Source organism: Cherax quadricarinatus, chromosome 24, assembly GCF_038502225.1.
Source record: "Cherax quadricarinatus isolate ZL_2023a chromosome 24, ASM3850222v1, whole genome shotgun sequence".
Lineage (NCBI taxonomy): Eukaryota > Metazoa > Arthropoda > Malacostraca > Decapoda > Parastacidae > Cherax > Cherax quadricarinatus.
The window spans coordinates 43,066,615-43,079,114 of NC_091315.1; the positions used below are offsets into that span (position 1 = coordinate 43,066,615).

The 12,500-nt window shown below is 38.9% G+C and overlaps 1 protein-coding gene across 2 annotated transcripts in view; it reads right to left on the reverse strand.

The window, feature by feature from the left end:
• The window catches only part of NAT1 (N-acetyltransferase 1), a gene marked incomplete at its 3' end in the record, with an annotated part of 96,523 nt that overhangs the window by 31,991 nt on the left and 52,032 nt on the right, over positions 1-12,500 (reverse strand). For both annotated transcript variants that reach the window (XM_070088457.1, XM_070088458.1), the window contains 3 exon segments: positions 7,919-8,080; positions 8,204-8,314; positions 12,440-12,500. The exon segment at positions 12,440-12,500 is cut by the window's right edge and continues 128 nt beyond it. In XM_070088457.1, coding sequence (XP_069944558.1) covers positions 7,919-8,080; positions 8,204-8,314; positions 12,440-12,500 — 334 coding nt within the window.

Below are 12,500 nucleotides of genomic sequence, written 5' to 3' on the forward strand. Positions count from 1 at the left end.
GATCGTCAGGTCCCAAGTACCATTCGTCTCCATTCACTCCTATCTAACACGCTCACTACGCTTGCTGGAAATCCAAGCCCTTTACCCACAAACCTCCTTTACCCCTCTCTCCAACCCTTTAGAGGGCTGACCCTACCCGCCTTCCTTCCCCTATAGATTTATATGCTTTCCATGTCATTCTACTGTGATCCATTCTTCTCTAAATGACCAAACCACCTCAACAACCCCTCTTCTGCCCTCTGACTAATACTTTTATTAACTCCACACCTTCTCCTAATTTCCACACTCCGAATTTTTTTTGCATAATATTTACACCACACATTGCCCTTAGACAGGACATCTCCGCTGCCTCAACCGTCTCCTTGCTGCTGCATTTTACCACCCAAGCTTCACACCCATATAAGAGTGTTGGTACTACTATACTTTCATACATTCCCTTCTTTGCCTCCATAGATAACGTTTTTGACTCCACATATACCTCAACGCACCACTCACCTTTCTTCCCTCATCAATTCTATGATTAACCTCATCCTTCATAAATCCATCCATGACACGTCAACTCCCAAGTATCTGAAAACATTCACTTCTTCCATACTCCTCCTCCCCAATTTGATATCCAATTTTTCTTTATCTAAATCATTTGACACCCTCATCACCTTACTCTTTTCTATGTTCACTTTCAACTTTCTACCTTTACACACATTCCCAAACTCATCCACTAACCTTTGCAATTTTTCTTTAGAATCTCCCATAAGCACAGTATCATCAAGCAAAAAGTAACTGTGTCAATTCCCATTTGAATTTGATTCCCCATAATTTAATCCCACCCCTCTCCCAAACACCCTAGCATTTACTTCCTTTACAACCCCATCTATAAATATATTAAACAACCATGGTGACATTACACATCCCTGTCTAAGACCTACTTTTACCGGGAAGTAGTCTCCCTCTCTTCTACACACCTAACCTAGAGCCTCACTATCCTCATAAAAACTCTTTACAGCATTTAATAACTTACCACCTATTCCATATACTTGCAACATCTGCCACATTGCTCCTCTATCCACTCTATCATATGCCTTTTCTAAATCCATAAATGCAATAAAAACTTCCCTATCTTTATCTAAATACTGTTCACATATATGCTTCAATGTAAACACCTGATCTACACATCCCCTACCCACTCTAAAACCTCCTTGCTCATCCGCAATCCTACATTCTGTCTTACCTCTAATTCTTTCAATTATAACCCTACCGTACACTTTTCCTGGTATACTCAGTAAGCTTATTCCTCTGTAATTTTTACAGTCTCTTTTGTCCCCTTTCCCTTTATATAAAGGGACTATACATGCTCTCTGCCAATCCCTAGGTACCTTCCCCTCTTTCATACATTTATTAAACAAAAGTACCAACCACTCCAACACTATATCCCCCCCTGCTTTTAACATTTTGTCATGATCCCATCAGTTCCAGCTGCTTTACCCCCTTTCATTTTACGTAATGCCTCCCGTACCTCCCCCACACTTACATTCTGCTCTTCTTCACTCCTAAAAGATGGTATACCTCCCTGACCAGTGCATGAAATTACTGCCTCTGTTTCTTCCTTAACATTTAAAAGTTCCTCAAAATATTCTCGCCATCTACCCAATACCTCCATCTCCCCATCTACTAACTCCCCTACTCTGTTTTTAACTGACAAATCCATATTTTCCCTAGGCTTTCTTAACTTGTTTAACTCGCTCCAAAATTTTTTCTTATTTTCATTAAAATTTCTTGACAGTGCCTCTCCCACTCTATCATCTGCTCTCCTTTTGCACTCTCTCACCACTCTCTTTACCTTTCTTTTACTCTCCATATACTCTGCTCTTCTTATAACACTTCTGCTTTGTAAAAACCTCTCATAAGCTACCTTTTTCTCTTTTATCACACCCTTTACTTCATCATTCCACCAATCACTCCTCTTTCCTCCTGCCCCCACCCTCCTATAACCACAAACTTCTGCCCCACATTCTAATACTGCATTTTTAAAACTATTCCAACCCTCTTCAACCCCCCCACTACTCATCTTTGCACTAGCCCACCTTTCTGCCAATAGTCGCTTATATCTCACCCGAACTTCCTCCTCCCTTAGTTTATACACTTTCACCTCCCTCTTACTTGTTGTTGCCACCTTCCTCTTTTCCCATCTACCTCTTACTCTAACTGTAGCTACAACTAAATAATGATCCGATATATCAGTTGCCCCTCTATAAACATGTACATCCTGGAGCCTACCCATCAACCTTTTATCCACCAATACATAATCTAATAAACTACTTTCATTACGTGCTACATCATACCTTGTATATTTATTTATCCTCTTTTTCATAAAATATGTATTACTTATTACCAAATTTCTTTCTACACATAGCTCAATTAAAGGCTCCCCATTTACATTTACCCCTGGCACCCCAAATTTACCTACTACTCCCTCCATAACATTTTTACCCACTTTAGCATTAAAATCCCCAACCACCATTACTCTCACACTTGATTCAAAACTCCCCACGCATTCACTCAACATTTCCCAAAATCTCTCTCTCTCCTCTACACTTCTCTCTTCTCCAGGTGCATACACGCTTATTATAACCCACTTTTCACATCCAATCTTTATTTTGCTCCACATAATCCTTGAATTAATACATTTATAGTCCCTCTTTTCCTGCCATAGCTTATCCTTCAACATTATTGCTACTCCTTCTTTAGCTCTAACTCTATTTGAAACCCCTGACCTAATCCCATTTATTCCTCTCCACTGAAACTCTCCCACCCCCTTCAGCTTTGTTTCACTTAAAGCCAGGACATCCAGCTTTTTCTCATTCATAACATCCACAATCATCTCTTTCTTATCATCTGCACAACATCCACGCACATTCAGACTTCCCACTTTGACAATTTTCTTCTTCTTATTCTTTTTAGTAATCTTTACAGGAAAAGGGGTTACTAGCCCATTGTTCCCGGCATTTTAGTTGACTTTTACAACACGCATGGCTTACGGAGGAAAGATTCTTATTCCACTTCCCCATGGATATAAAAGGAAAATTAATAAGACCAAGAACTATTAAGATAAAATCAAAGAAAACTCAGATGAGTGTGTATAAATAAATGTGTACATGTATGTGTAGTGTGACCTAAGTGTAAGTAGAAGTAGCAAGACATGCCTGTAATCTTGCATATTTATGAGACAGACAAAAGACATCAGCAATCCTACCATCATGTAAAACAATCACAGGCTTCGTTTTACACTCACTTGGTAGGACGGTAGTACCTCCCTGGGTGGTTGCTGTCTACCAACCTACTACAAAATATATATATATATATATATATATATATATTTATTTTTTTTATTATCACACTGGCCGATTCCCACCAAGGCAGGGTGGCCCGAAAAAGAAAAACTTTCACCATCATTCACTCCATCACTGTCTTGCCAGAAGGGTGCTTTACACTACAGTTTTTAAACTGCAACATTAACACCCCTCCTTCAGAGTGCAGGCACTGTACTTCCCATCTCCAGGACTCAAGTCCGGCCTGCCGGTTTCCCTGAATCCCTTCATAAATGTTACTTTGCTCACACTCCAACAGCACGTCAAGTATTAAAAACCATTTGTCTCCATTCACTCCTATCAAACACGCTCACACATGCCTGCTGGAAGTCCAAGCCCCTCGCACACAAAACCTCCTTTACCCCCTCCCTCCAACCCTTCCTAGGCCGACCCCTACCCCGCCTTCCTTCCACTACAGACTGATACACTCTTGAAGTCATTCTGTTTCGCTCCATTCTCTCTACATGTCCGAACCACCTCAACAACCCTTCCTCAGCCCTCTGGACAACAGTTTTGGTAATCCCACACCTCCTCCTAACTTCCAAACTACGAATTCTCTGCATTATATTCACACCACACATTGCCCTCAGACACGACATCTCCACTGCCTCCAGCCTTCTCCTCGCTGCAACATTCATCACCCACGCTTCACACCCATATAAGAGCGTTGGTAAAACTATACTCTCATACATTCCCCTCTTTGCCTCCAAGGACAAAGTTCTTTGTCTCCACAGACTCCTAAGTGCACCACTCACTCTTTTTCCCTCATCAATTCTATGATTCACCTCATCTTTCATAGACCCATCCGCTGACACGTCCACTCCCAAATATCTGAATACGTTCACCTCCTCCATACTCTCTCCCTCCAATCTGATATTCAATCTTTCATCACCTAATCTTTTTGTTATCCTCATAACCTTACTCTTTCCTGTATTCACCTTTAATTTTCTTCTTTTGCACACCCTACCAAATTCATCCACCAATCTCTGCAACTTCTCTTCAGAATCTCCCAAGAGCACAGTGTCATCAGCAAAGAGCAGCTGTGACAACTCCCACTTTGTGTGTGATTCTTTATCTTTTAACTCCACGCCTCTTGCCAAGACCCTCGCATTTACTTCTCTTACAACCCCATCTATAAATATATTAAACAACCACGGTGACATCACACATCCTTGTCTAAGGCCTACTTTTACTGGGAAAAAATTTCCCTCTTTCCTACATACTCTAACTTGAGCCTCACTATCCTCGTAAAAACTCTTCACTGCTTTCAGTAACCTACCTCCTACACCATACACTTGCAACATCTGCCACATTGCCCCCCTATCCACCCTGTCATACGCCTTTTCCAAATCCATAAATGCCACAAAGACCTCTTTAGCCTTATCTAAATACTGTTCACTTATATGTTTCACTGTAAACACCTGGTCCACACACCCCCTACCTTTCCTAAAGCCTCCTTGTTCATCTGCTATCCTATTCTCCGTCTTACTCTTAATTCTTTCAATTATAACTCTACCATACACTTTACCAGGTACACTCAACAGACTTATCCCCCTATAATTTTTGCACTCTCTTTTATCCCCTTTGCCTTTATACAAAGGAACTATGCATGCTCTCTGCCAATCCCTAGGTACCTTACCCTCTTCCATACATTTATTAAATAATTGCACCAACCACTCCAAAACTATATCCCCACCTGCTTTTAACATTTCTATCTTTATCCCATCAATTCCGGCTGCCTTGCCCCCTTTCATTTTACCTACTGCCTCACGAACTTCCCCCACACTCACAACTGGCTCTTCCTCACTCCTACAAGATGTTATTCCTCCTTGCCCTATACACGAAATCACAGCTTCCCTATCTTCATCAACATTTAACAATTCCTCAAAATATTCCCTCCATCTTCCCAATACCTCTAACTCTCCATTTAATAACTCTCCTCTCCTATTTTTAACTGACAAATCCATTTGTTCTCTAGGCTTTCTTAACTTGTTAATCTCACTCCAAAACTTTTTCTTATTTTCAACAAAATTTGTTGATAACATCTCACCCACTCTCTCATTTGCTCTCTTTTTACATTGCTTCACCACTCTCTTAACTTCTCTCTTTTTCTCCATATACTCTTCCCTCCTTGCATCACTTCTACTTTGTAAAAACTTCTCATATGCTAACTTTTTCTCCCTTACTACTCTCTTTACATCATCATTCCACCAATCGCTCCTCTTCCCTCCTGCACCCACTTTCCTGTAACCACAAACTTCTGCTGAACACTCTAACACTACATTTTTAAACCTACCCCATACCTCTTCGACCCCATTGCCTATGCTCTCATTAGCCCATCTATCCTCCAATAGCTGTTTATATCTTACCCTAACTGCCTCCTCTTTTAGTTTATAAACCTTCACCTCTCTCTTCCCTGATGCTTCTATTCTCCTTGTATCCCATCTACCTTTTACTCTCAGTGTAGCTACAACTAGAAAGTGATCTGATATATCTGTGGCCCCTCTATAAACATGTACATCCTGAAGTCTACTCAACAGTCTTTTATCTACCAATACATAATCCAACAAACTACTGTCATTTCGCCCTACATCATATCGTGTATACTTATTTATCCTCTTTTTCTTAAAATATGTATTACCTATAACTAAACCCCTTTCTATACAAAGTTCAATCAAAGGGCTCCCATTATCATTTACACCTGGCACCCCAAACTTACCTACCACACCCTCTCTAAAAGTTTCTCCTACTTTAGCATTCAAGTCCCCTACCACAATTACTCTCTCACTTGGTTCAAAGGCTCCTATACATTCACTTAACATCTCCCAAAATCTCTCTCTCTCCTCTGCATTCCTCTCTTCTCCAGGTGCATACACGCTTATTATGACCCACTTCTCGCATCCAACCTTTACTTTAATCCACATAATTCTTGAATTTACACATTCATATTCTCTTTTCTCCTTCCATAACTGATCATTTAACATTACTGCTACCCCTTCCTTTGCTCTAACTCTCTCAGATACTCCAGATTTAATCCCATTTATTTCCCCCCACTGAAACTCTCCTACCCCCTTCAGCTTTGTTTCGCTTAGGGCCAGGACATCCAACTTCTTTTCATTCATAACATCAGCAATCATCTGTTTCTTGTCATCCGCACTACATCCACGCACATTTAAGCAACCCAGTTTTATAAAGTTTTTCTTCTTCTCTTTTTTAGTAATTGTATACAGGAGAAGGGGTTACTAGCCCATTGCTCCCGGCATTTTAGTCGCCTCATACGACACGCATGGCTTACGGAGGAAAGATTCTTTTCCACTTCCCCATGGACAATAGAAGAAATAAAAAAGAACAAGAGCTATTTAGAAAAAGGAGGAAAACCTAGATGTATGTATATATATATATGCATGTGCGTGTCTGTGAAGTGTGACCAAAGTGTAAGTAGGAGTAGCAAGATATCCCTGTTATCTTAGCGTGTTTATGAGACAGAAAAAGAAAACCAGCAATCCTACCATCATGCAAAACAGTTACAGGTTTTTGTTTCACAGTCATCTGGCAGGACGGTAGTACTTCCCTGGGTGGTTGCTGTCTACCAACCTACTACCTATATATATATATATTTATATATATATATATATTTATATATATATATATATATATATATATATATATATATATATATATATATATATATATATATATATAGATATATATATATATATATATAACAAAAACAGAGTTGAAGTTGATTTTGATTGGTTTCAGGACTGAAAATAACTTGAAATTGAGTTCTAAGTAGATGAAATATTCGCTTTTTGTCGATATTCAAGGGTAAACAAATCGTGTCACTCATCCAATGCATGTTCAACTTGTGGGTAACATGAGCATTCACAAATGCTCTGATGTTATTTATACAATTATTACAATGTTGCATAACAGTAAATCTATTCTTTTTATGAAGAAAGATTGTGTGAATAAAAAATCCAAATGCAATTCTTATGTAAAGCCTGAGAACAACTAATAAACAGAGGAAATGTTACTTTAGTGCCAGCAATGTATGCACTGTTTATTCTGGACCCTATTTTCAAACTGGAATATTTTTAAATTTGTGTGAAATCAGCCAATTACCAAATCTGACCACTTTATTGGGTAATTGAAATAGTGGATTAGAAGTTTCTTATGCTCAATTGATAAAATGGAAGACATACTAGCAAAATAGCTAAGAATTTGGTCTACTGGAATACTCTAATTGGCCTAAAATAGGACTCAAAGTGGGCAAAATTGCTAGTGTGTAAATATCGCTGACACAGCAAAACTTGTGAAAGCGTAATTTCGTCAATTTTCTATCAAATTTTGTACTTCTTGTTTTATTACCTTCAGAAAAAGTATCATTTTATGAGAATTTTTTTTTTTTTTTAAATTCTTGGATGCTGTGGACAAGTTTCAGGTCAGGGGTCTGGACAATGAAAGGGTTAAACTCATTACTTGCACTAACCTTTCTTACAACAGTCATTGTCTTAGTTCACTGACAAAATATGCCTTCATTGTTCATTTACCTGACGAATGGTGCGTGGGCCATCCACCTGGGCTATCTTGCGAGGGACCCAGTTTGCAGCACGCAAGTCTAGCACATCTTGCAGCATGAAGCGGATCCGTGCCAGAAGTTCCGTATTGCTGCTTAGCTGATAAACGCGCTCAAAGTACTGGTCCATTAAGGGCTGTTTACAAATTAAGGAGCTTTATATATATATATATATTAAAAAAAATTTTTGTTTATGAAGACGAATTATTAGGGCAATAATAATCTTAGGTGAAAATCAGTACGTAGTTAAGAGTCTTACCTTGGCCTTGGGCTTGTCTAGCACCTTTCCACAAGTTCTCATTATCTGGCACAGACACTCCAGATCCTCAGCCAAGTCAACCATTGGTCGACGCCGACGCTTCTCCAACAGCTGTTTAGTCACAATCCATTATTTTCCACCTCAATTAATAGTTATATTTTCACACTGCCAGGTTTACTCCAAACTAAGTAACCATATTCCAGATTAAAATAAAATGATTCTCAAAAACATGAAATTAAAGATTTATGTTACACTTATGTTCGAAAAGCTTGCATGCACTAATGGCATAATTTAAAATGCACAAGAAATGCATGTTAGGCAAATAGTATTACAGTAGAGCTACATATTTAAAATACTGGCACACTAGCATACAACTTCCTAAGATGGTAACCTTTGTATTGGTTTAGGAAAGTATGCCAAGAAACTAGAACATATTTTATGCTGCACTGACTTCAAAATTTATAATCTTGTGTCGTACCAGGATAAGTAATTACCTAATCTGTGCTTAAGAGGATCGAAAGTATGCTTGAGGTATCGTCTTCAGTCAGGATTTTTGTATCCAGTGACTCACACACACTACCACACTGAATCCATTTGAGAAGTCTTCCACTATTTGTGAAGAAATAATTCTCTAGTTGCCTTCTGCCTAGCCTTTTTCTTTATATGTTGTATGTTATAACTTAAGGGTTCCAGGAATCATTATCTCTACAGCCCAGTCTCAGATCAGGCCTGCACAACTAGAAAGGACTTAGTACAAAAACTAAGAAACAAGAAAGTGAATACATACACAAGTTTGTATAATTTACACATCATTTGAAATGTAAACTGATAAGAAAAGACCAGAGCAAAAGTTAAGAGGCTTCCATTTCACACTTATGTCAAGATTAACTCATCTCCCTCAAGAGCTGTGAATATAAATATATTTTTTTTTTTCAACAAGTCGGCTGTCTCCCACCGAGGCAGGGTGACCCAAAAAAAGAAAGAAAATCCCCAAAAAGAAAATACTTTCATCATCATTCAACACTTTCACCACACTCGCACATTATCACTGTTTTTGCAGAGGTGCTCAGAATACAACAGTTTAGAAGCATACATATATAAAGATACACAACATATCCCTCCAAACTGCCAATATCCCAAACCCCTCCTTTAAAGTGCAAGCATTGTACTTCCCATTTCCAGATCCCTCCAAACTGCCAATATCCCAAACCCCTCCTTTAAAGTGCAGGCATTGTACTTCCCATTTCCAGGACTCAAGTCCGACTATATGAAAATAACCAGTTTCCCTGACTCCCTTCACTAAATATTACCCTGCTCACACTCCAACAGATCGTCAGGTCCCAAGTACCATTCGTCTCCATTCACTCCTATCTAACACGCTCATGCACGCTTGCTGGAAGTCCAAGCCCCTTGCCCACAAAACCTCCTTTACCCCCTCTCTCCAACCCTTTCGAGGACGACCCCTACCCCTCCTTCCTTCCCCTATAGATTTATATGCTTTCCATGTCATTCTACTTTGATCCATTCTCTCTAAATGACCAAACCACCTCAACAACCCCTCTTCTGCCCTCTGACTAATACTTTTATTAACTCCACACCTTTTCCTAATTTCCACACTACGAATTTTCTGCATAATATTTACACCACACATTGCCCTTAACCCTTTGAGGGTTTCGGACGTACTAGTACGGCTTACGACCCAGGGTTTTTGACGTACTAGTACGCCTAAATTCTAGCGCCCTCAAATCCAGTGGGAGAAAGCTGGTAGGCCTTCATATGAAAGAATGGGTCTATGTGGTCAGTGTGCACAGTCTAAAAAAAATCCTGCAGCACAGTGCATAATGAGAAAAAAAAACTGACCCTTTTTTTGGAATAAAACAGCGACTTTGCACTGCATTTTCGTATGGTATTTATTGTTGTATTCTAGTTTTCTTGGTCTCATTTTATAAAATGGAAGACATATTACAGAAATTGAGATGATTTTGACTGGTTTTACAATGAAAGATACCTTGAAATTTAGCTCAAAGTAGCAGAAATGTTCGATTTTTACCAAATTTCAAAAGTAAACAAATCGTGCCAATGGTCCAATACACGTCAAATGGTGAGTCTAATATTCTTTCACAAGTGCGCCAATAATATTTATACCATTTTTTACACTAATGCAGTAGTCTGCATAACAGTAAATCTTATATTTTTTGTGAGAATAAAAATTCAAAGTGGAAAGCAAAAGAATATAAGAGGGGCCTTGAGACGTGACTAATGACCAGAGGAAATGTCATTTTAGTGCCAGGAATGTCTTTCTTGTTTATTCTGGACCCTATTCGGAAATTGGCATCTTTTGAAATTTGTATGAAATTGGCAAAATTGCTGAATTCTGACCACTGTACTGGATAGTTGAATTTCATAAATGGGTGGTTTCTTGCACCCATTCGATAGAAAAAATGGAGTTCTAGCGAAATATTCATGTTTTTTGTCGACTAGTACAGTGGAATTGGCCGAAAATGGGGCTCAAAGTGGGCAAAATCACCGATGCGTAAATATCCCCGAGACCGCTAACTTCGCTAGAGCATAATTCCGTAAGTTTTCCATCCAATTTCAAACTTTTGGTGTCCTTATGATCGGGAAAAGATTCTCTATCTTTTCATAAGAGAAAATTATTTTTTTTTTTTAAATTTGGCCAACCCTGAGAACGAGTTTCGGAGAGGGCCTGTCGACCCTCAAAGGGTTAAACAGGACATCTCCACTGCCTCCAACCGTCTCCTCGCTGCTGCATTTACCACTCAAGCTTCACACCCATATAAGAGTGTTAACGGTACTACTATACTTTCATACATTCCCTTCTTTCCCTCCATAGATAACGTTTTTTGACTCCACATATACCGCAACGCACCACTCACCTTTTTTCCCTCATCAATTCTATGATTAACCTCATCCTTCATAAATCCATCCGCCGACACGTCAACTCCCAAGTATCTGAAAACATTCACTTCTTCCATACTCCTCCTCCCCAATTTGATATCCAATTTTTCTTTATCTAAATCATTTGATACCCTCATTACCTTACTCTTTTCTATGTTCACTTTCACCTTTCTACCTTTACACACATTCCCAAACTCATCCACTAACCTTTGCAATTTTTCTTTAGAATCTCCCATAAGCACAGTATCATCAGCAAAAAGTAACTGTGTCAATTCCCATTTTGAATTTGATTCCCCAAAATTTAATCCCACCCCTCTCCCGAACACCCTAGCATTTACTTCCTTTACAACCCCATCTATAAATATATTAAACAACCATGGTGACATTACACATCCCTGTCTAAGACCTACTTTTACCGGGAAGTAGTCTCCCTCTCTTCTACACACCCTAACCTGAGCCTCACTATCCTCATAAAAACTCTTTACAGCATTTAATAACTTACCACCTATTCCATATACTTGCAACATCTGCCACATTGCTCCTCTATCCACTATCATATGCCTTTTCTAAATCCATAAATGCAATAAAAACTTCCCTACCTTTATCTAAATACTGCTCACATATATGCTTCAATGTAAACACTTGATCTACACATCCCCTACCCACTCTGAAACCTCCTTGCTCATCCGCAATCCTACCGTACACTTTTCCTGGTATACCTTAAGTTATTGAATATGGTTAATATTTCTTCCCCACCCCAGTCTACCAATAAGAGAAGTTTCAGCATACCTAGCCTAAGGATGGGTATGGGGTGTATAATAAAGGTATTACACTAACCAGTCTTCTTAGTAATTCTTATTTCTAAATGTTGGTATCTACATTCCATTATGTCCGAACAGTTTTATCCAGAGATACATTTTATAGGGACACTATTACTGCTACATACTTCAATTTTATTCTAATGCATATTACGTAATTTTATTTATTACACCATTCATGTATCTGAACATGAGCCAGTAGGCCTTTTGTAGTGCACCCTCCACTCAAGATGTTCTTACACCCAAGCATTCAACACCTAAATAAGTGACATCACTCTCTGTGGACCAAATTATAATGCAGGGTGAAATGTGCATAAAACCTTTTCACTGTGGTTGTCACACCACATGCTGTACTGTACTGTACAATATGTAAATGCTGCACCGTGTGAAATAAAATTTAAATTCCTCATCTGGAAAATCAGCAATACCTAAATCCAACCCTATCTAAAGCTCTTCAATTTAATTGCTACATTAAAAAAAAAAATGCTCAAATCTGTACCTGCTGGATGCAACGATGGAGGATGGACTCGTGAATAATCTCCAGCTTGCCCAACTCTCCA